Source organism: Perca fluviatilis, chromosome 24 (assembly GCF_010015445.1).
Source record: "Perca fluviatilis chromosome 24, GENO_Pfluv_1.0, whole genome shotgun sequence".
Classification (NCBI taxonomy): Eukaryota; Metazoa; Chordata; class Actinopteri; order Perciformes; family Percidae; genus Perca; species Perca fluviatilis.
This window is the reverse complement of record NC_053135.1, coordinates 12,492,581-12,500,256: the sequence shown is the minus strand read 5'-3', so window position 1 is coordinate 12,500,256 and position 7,676 is coordinate 12,492,581. Positions and strand designations below refer to the sequence as shown.

At 42.9% G+C, this 7,676-nt stretch overlaps 1 protein-coding gene across 1 annotated transcript in view; it reads right to left on the bottom strand.

Moving 5' to 3' along the window:
- LOC120554054 (sodium/potassium-transporting ATPase subunit alpha-1) overlaps nucleotides 1–5,495 on the bottom strand; it is a 27,472-nt gene extending 21,977 nt beyond the window's left edge. Inside the window, exon 1 of the mRNA XM_039792651.1 lies at nucleotides 5,284–5,495. Coding sequence (XP_039648585.1) covers nucleotides 5,284–5,295 — 12 coding nt within the window. The 5' untranslated portion in view covers nucleotides 5,296–5,495. The remainder of the gene's footprint in view (nucleotides 1–5,283) is intronic.
- Nucleotides 5,496–7,676: the final 2,181 nt, after the last annotated feature.

The window sequence follows — 7,676 nt, the reverse complement described above, 5'->3', positions numbered from 1 at the left end:
AATGAATGAATGAATGAATCAATGCCTTTCCTTGTTGCAAACTTCACAGGCCCTTTTCTCACGTGAAAAAATGCCACCATCGACTTACAGAAAACCAGTTGAAAATGTAAAGAAAAAGGTTTACATTTCTTGGCACTTTAATCTCTGCTAACCTTAAATGGGAAACGCAACGTTTCTAAAATTGTACAGTTGCAATCCTGTTCAAATGTGGCGTCCTGCTGCGGACACTGACGTGGCTCTTAAGAAACTTTAAAATGTCATGAACAAAAAAAGGAAACATCAATTTTCAGTCCGTCAAACTCCACGGCAGAGAACACACAATGACTACGTTTACAAGCTGTCAATTTTCGGGTTAAGGTCGGGTTTCTGAAACATTCGGAATAACCCGTTTACATGCGTGAGCAGAGAGAGTTACTCCTGTATACATGGAATTTGTAATCAATTGGCAATATATAATATATATGGCAAAATAATATGTAAACGGCGACGCACGGTTAGCGTCTGGACGTACGGACAAACCCTGCTTCGCGTAACTTTTCGGTCACCTTCTTATAAACCTCACTATCTCGGTACTTTCTGCCGCCAACAAAAGACATATTATTCATGGTTTATCACCACACTAATAAAGAAATTGGTTTCCTCCTCGCTCCAACAGTGTGGTGCTGTGTTGCGTCTCGCCATGTTTACCTCGACTTCTTGTTTACTTCCGGTATACTGCGCGCAGGTTTTCTGGCGCGTACAAGAAGTTCCTCTACTCAAAAGACCAAGATTCCTTGCGAATAGAACACGCGCAGAACACAAATCAATGTTCCTTTTGATGGGGATATGCCGATACGCGTTTACATGACCAAAATTTCAGGTTAGAAAAGGGGTAACCCAGGGATCATGTCTGGGTTTTTAAAAACCAGAATATGAGCATATTCGGGTTTTTGCCGGTGTTTACATGGCCGTGCGCGACCGGGTTATTGCTAATATTACGGTTTTGAACGGGTTATTGGCTGCTTGTAAACGTAGTCAATGATTTCTTTTGGAGCTCTTCTTTCTTGAGCTTTGTCTTCATTGAATTTTCTTACAGATTATATATTTCTATATAGTTCATTCCTCATATATCAAGTTGGTAAAATGGAAGCCTATAGGCAAATATATTATGTCATTATACAAGAAAGGATATCCCCCCCCACCCCCCCCAAGGTATACATTTCATGGTAAATTGTTCTCTATGTGGGGAAAAACAAGTCATTTAAGAGCTGAACAGACAACCCCGGAGGTGATCTGGACTAGAATGAATGAACCAGTAAATCAATGGCTCTTTTTATTCTTACTTTCAGAGCTTAGCCACACCTCCGTGACATTAACTGGCCAAGACACCATAGCTACAAGTTGCATCATTTCCTCAAGGGGGAGGGGCGGGGAGGAAGAGCTGAACGTGTCCCACATTTATTTATCTTTAACATTCAAACTTCCTGTGTTTTCATGTCATAAAAATCACATGAACAATCCACCCAGGGATTCAGACTACAGTACTTCTGAGGCCTGGATTATGACATGGCATGGAACATGTCATGTTTCCTCATCGATGCACGGACCGAGGCCAGGGGAACAGTGTGCTCTGCAGTTTGGTTATATTTTAAGGTTCCACTTTTGCCGGCTCGCAACAGGCTCGCAGTGAAAGTTCAAAGAGCTGTCACAGAAAACAAATCTCACGGCTCAAGCTGCTTAGCCAAACAGAGGAAAGGACAGAGAGAAAGAGAGAGAGACAGAGAGAGAGAGAGAGAGAGAGAGAGAGAATGACATGTGAAAGAATAAGAGAAAGAGAGGGAGGGGGAGCGACTAAAGGAAAGAAAAGAGATGAGAGAAACAGCAAAAGCAAAAAGATAGATGAAACAAAGTACAACAATGAGGTGAAGGGATTTATGGGGGGGGGGGAAGAAGAGGGATATGGAGTGAGTGTGAAAAAGAGAGAAAGAGGGAGAGAGGGAGTACGCTGCGTTCTGTCACAGACAAGGGGTGGCGTGTGACAAAAGCCCCGGTTAATACAGAATGACTGCCAAGCGGAAAGAATGTTAAATCCTCAGAGAGAGAGAGAGAGAGAGAGAGAGAGAGAGAGAGAGAGAGAGAGAGAGAGAGAGAAAAAACAGGTACAAACAGAAAGAACAAGGAGGGAAACAGACTGTAAAGAATGGATGTGAAGGTATAGAGGGGGTGCCCCTTCGGCTGAGATGAAGAGCGGCCCGATGGCTGACATGCCGGGTCAGCTCACAGCGTGAATAATAATAATTATAATAATAATAATAATAATAATAATAATAATAACCAGCAGAATCCTCACTTGGAGATAGGATGGTGGGTTTTGTGGTCGAGTGTTAAAGAGATAGATCCTCCGTTGAGGAATTTACCTAAATCTTGTCAAATTTGAGTTGCCACATGGTCTAACTGAAGTACACTGGCAGAATGTACATATTTGAAAGCATTTGATTTAAATAAAATAAAATCCTCAGATTCCCACCATCGGTCTCCTGTGACTTTGACAGCTGTCTCATAGCTCCTGCTCTGCAATCGCTGCCCAGTTGGCCAGGACGGGTCACCGGACAGGATTAATAGCTTAGAAATTGTAAATGTTCTACGCCTCGATTTATTCAGAAAAGACATTTCTGAATAAATAGAAATGATTCACTAAAATACAGACACATTACATCTTAACTTTACCTGCTCCCCTTTCCAAAAAGGCTCCCTTAATTTAAAGCACGGCAAATGGGTCATTCATTAGAGTAATTGATCGATATTGCACTTTAGAAATGGAATGTTTTCAGCCCCACCCCAGCGTTTTCTCTCCCTCCTCCTCTCTATCAAGTCTGGGAGCCGAGTTGCTCAACGGTGGCAATGCGGCAACTGGTGTCTCTTGGCTCGCCCTAATACACCCCCCCCCCCTCCCCTGAAGCAATCAATCCCTCCTCTCGCTCCTCTCAGCTAACTCACTTGTTACCCATCAGTGTTTTCCCATCCCATCGGCGGCACGCACTGCGCGATGAGAAAACAGCGAAAAGGGCACGCAAAAGCATTATCTCGTATTTGTTCAAAACACGAGGGGAAACCGGGAAAAAATAATAATAATAATCATCACTGTTGGACTCTTCTCATACCTGTGCTCCTTCTCACTGCCCTGATTCTTCTCCATTACATCAAAACAACTTCTCATCCTCCCTCTCCTCCCCCCTCCACCTCTCGCTCTCTACTCGCACCAGGAAAGCTCTGTAGCGGCGAGCATCTCTTCCAAGTCTTTGCCATTTGTCTGTGCCAGCACTGGATGTATTGGAGGAGAGAAGAGAGGAAAGGAGAGAAGAGGAGAGGAGGAATGGAGGGGGGCAGGAAAGGAGGGGGGGGGAGATGCAGTGGGGAAATGGAGGGAGGTTGGATGGGGGCAGGGCACGGCTTTCATCACGTATTGGGGAGGAAAAGAAATTCATCAGCAGCCAAGAAGCCGAGAGAGAGAGAGAGAGAGAGAGAGAGAGAGAGAGCAAAGATTTTCAGAATTGTAAATTAGCATCATGGGGGGGAAAAGGAGGAAGGAGCGAGACTGAATGAGCCATTCTGCTTTACATCTCCCGCCAGATCTCTCTCAGTCCATTTTGCTCCCTTTTCACTCCATCCATCCATCCATCCATCCAACTCTCCATCCCTTGTAGGCTGAATCTATAATGAGCGAAGCTGTTGCGCAGCATGGCAGGGTGTGGCGACTACTGACATTTCATACAACAGGGTTCAATTTCATCCCATACAATTCAAGTTTGTGGAAAAACTGAACAATAACAGAACGGTCACTGGTAAATCTACACGGGTTAAAGTCATTCTTCTTTTGACATTAACAGCCTCTAAAAGGATGCCGCTTGCCAAAATGTCATACTCTGTGGAAATAATGGTACCTTATAATAAATAGAGGGAAAGAAAGGGCACTAGGATGAAAGATTTTACAACACAAACCACACACACACACACAAAAAAACATCTGAAGCTGAAAACCACTGCAGGGGGTGGGAGGAAAGATGGTGATCTTCTTACTAAGATTGAAACATCACATTATTACAATGTTTGTAGTAAAGACAAAGTAAAGACTGCTGTTAGCTATGTGATTGGATGCAAAATCAAGAATTTCTCAGTTATGGATTACTGCAAGCTGGTGCAAATTTAATTTTTTACGATACGATATCCAAGCTTTGAAAAGGTGGCGATCAAAAAAAGCAGCAACGATAATCAGAAACCTTTTTATAAGCCTTATTCCTGGAAACTAGGACAACTTTGATGCCGTTTCCTACAATGCATTTTTTTTTTTTTTTGAATTTGCATCATAGAAACTGTGTGTCAACCTAAAAAGCATTCCACACACCCAAGCTACTTACTCTCCCCTTACAAGGTGTGCAGATCTGACTTTAAGATAAGTTGGAGATCATTTTGGTCACAGACTTCCAACTCTCCCAGCAAAAAAAAAAAGGGGGGAGAAAAAAAAACGTGGCATAATGGACTTTCAACATATCCCTCCCACTGCCAAGCCATTTTATACCCATGGATGTATCCCCAAGCATACACAGCTGCTCGAAAAAGTGCCACACTAAGAAAGCAAAATGTTAAAAAATAAAATAAATGACAAAACAGCTTCTTTTTTTTCTGAGGGGAAAACTACCTCATAAAATTCCACACAAAAAAATACGCACGTATCAAGAGTATATTTGAACAATTTTCCGACTTAAATTCGACCAAAAAAATAGCCCTCCACGGTTGTAACGTCGCAGCTATAGCGTCGATTCCAGTCTAACTTTGACAGTCCAGGCGTTTGGTTCGAGCTCATCCCGTTATGTAACCGGACACCGAAAGCGTTTTTTGTTTTTTTTCGTCGCTGAGAAGCATCTTTCGAGAGCGACGGAAACTTTTATTTCTTTCGAGTTACGTTACTTTTTACTGCCTGCCTAGCTAGCTAAATGAAAGGGGGGTGGTCTTGCGCTTTTGGAGGGGGGGGTTGAAAACACGGAAGTCGTCAAAGTACTTTTGATACAGCCAACAACAGGCATTTTGAGAGAAAAGAGGAGGCTTGTTGCTTATCTTTACACATGGTGAACCTCCACCTACCACCCCCCACCCACCCCCCCTCCCGTGACAACATCAACATCGATTAAGTAAACCACTTGTTTGAATGGCGAAGTTTTAAAACCCGTTTTGTCCACACCACACACCTCAATATGAACAGCGTTAGCATCCGCGAAGTCACACAAAAGACAACATTTTGATACTCACTCCTCTTCCCATGGTGGCTAAGATGTGGACTTAATGCTTGCCCACTTCAAGTACAGATTGGGGAAGAAAAAAACTCCACCTTAAAAAGGATGCACCATCAAAAATCTTAAAACAAAATAAAACTCCAGGATGTGTCCGTTATTATTATTTGTCGTTATTTTTGTAATTTTTTTTTTTTTTTTTTTTTGTCTTCTTCAGCACGTGTCAACCGTCCGGAACACACATCGGAGCTCGCGAGCGGCCGCGGCAGAACCTCCAGTACTTATAGACGGCGTTCCTTCCATTGTGACGTCGACGCCGTTTGTCATGGTAACCCCACGGATGGAGGCGGGGCGTCCACCAGTACTGGCCTTTTTTTCCCCTTCTTCTTCTTCTTCTTCTTCTTCTTCTTCTTCTTCTTCTTCTTCTTCTTCTTCTTCTTCTTCTTCTTCTTTTCAGTTTTTCATGCAACACACACACACAAACACACACACACACACACACACACACACACACACACAGGGCCCACATCATTCACTATGGAAAATGTTTCTTATAACAGGACTGGACACTCTATGTCATTATTTATTGATGATGTTTAGATATGGTTTTTATATTTAGTTCACTTTTTCATGTATCATTTGAATGAGATTTGGTATTTTTGGGGTTTTTTTGCACACTGGAATCTTTAATTGATAAGAATGTCCATAACATGCTCGCAATGTTTAATAAAGAATTTATTAATTTAAAAAAAATAAAAATAAAAACAATCACAAAAAAAGCATCATTCACCACGGATGAGCAATAAGATCCACTGATAGGAATCAAATACAAATAACTGAGCGAAATGATCAATAACTATGATAATATTACAGGAAAACACAATGATAACATTAGAAGAAAAGAAGACAAAAAATGATGCAACAGCTTAAGAGAAATAACACACTTTATTTTCCCATAATGCACACATGTACATGCACACCATCACACACAAAACTTAATGCATGACCCCCCCCGGCTGTTATTCCCCCATGTGATATCATAGCTTTTATATAGGCCTATTCTTAAAGGAATAGTTTGGCATTTTGGGAAAGCCAGTTAGCTTAGCAAACAGGGGGTGGAACGCTAGGCTCGATCCAGTGCTAAAACGCGAATTAACTTGCGACATCTTGTTTGTTTAAAAACTATTAAAAAAAATTACAATTTGCCAACAACAGTCTGGTTGCCTGGCAACAGCTTCCAGCCAAGAACTAGTTTAGTTTAGCAGATAACCCCTTGCAAAACAGCAAATACTCGTTTTTTAAACTTTTCGTACAGTTTAAACAAAGCAGCCTATATACAACGTTAAACAGTGAGTGTTAGAAATGCTGACGGGCGAATTCTGTCTTCTTTTTGTCGTTATCTTCTGACAGAGCATCTTTGTGCTATAAGCTATGCTAACAGAGAGGTCTTCTCAAGTAACTCAGGAAATGTCCCAAAATGTGGAAGAATTGCTTTAAAAAGCTGTATTGCTCTAGTGTGAGAAGAGGCCCACCCCACCTTACCCTGCCACCCACCTTACCCCCCTGCCACACACACACATAGACACACACACACACACACACACACACACACACACACACACACACACACACTTCTGATTCATTTACATCTCACCCGGCTTAACAGCTGGGTTCGCAGACACCTCCTTTCCCCTGCTGCTTTCACAAGGTTGTTGTGTGCTGATGGCGGCCAGCCAATTTCTGAACCCTCTCCTCCTAACTACGGAGCTGCAAAAGCAGATTTATCTGCAGAAAACTGCCATTGTTGCACTATAGGTCCACTGCATGTGTTATCGATGCACAGAAGCTGTGCGTTACCACGTCGACAGGCAAAACTAAAGCATCTGTTTAGTTATTTTATGAAACCAAAATGTCAACATTGCTGCTTAGAGATTCCAGTGCATGCTCTGAGCCCTCCCCTGAAAGTATTCCCCCCTTCCCCACCCCCCCCCTGGACTAGCGGGGGCCCTGTGCATTGTTTCCTCTAACATATTTATCTGGCTTCAACTGTTACTGGGCCGCAAATTCTTGCAACTCGGAATCCCCGCTAGCTCCAGGATGCTCCCTGACCTCTGACACCTCCTGCGGAGATGGAAGTTGGAGGAGGGGGGGTGGCGTCATTCCACGCAGAGACCCCATCGATCGCATTACAGCCATGCGAGCAAGTTTAGCTGTGCTCCAACCCCCCCGGCCGGCAGCACCCTTATGGCCATTTGCATCTGTTCCAGGAGCTTTTAATAAACCCTTTCATCCCACAACACAAATGAAAGATTTATCTTTCATCCCTGGATCTATGCACTCAAACAAGAACCATCCAGCCACTTGTTGTTGTTGTTGTTGCACGTTCGAACAGAATAAAAGAAGTCTGCCTCA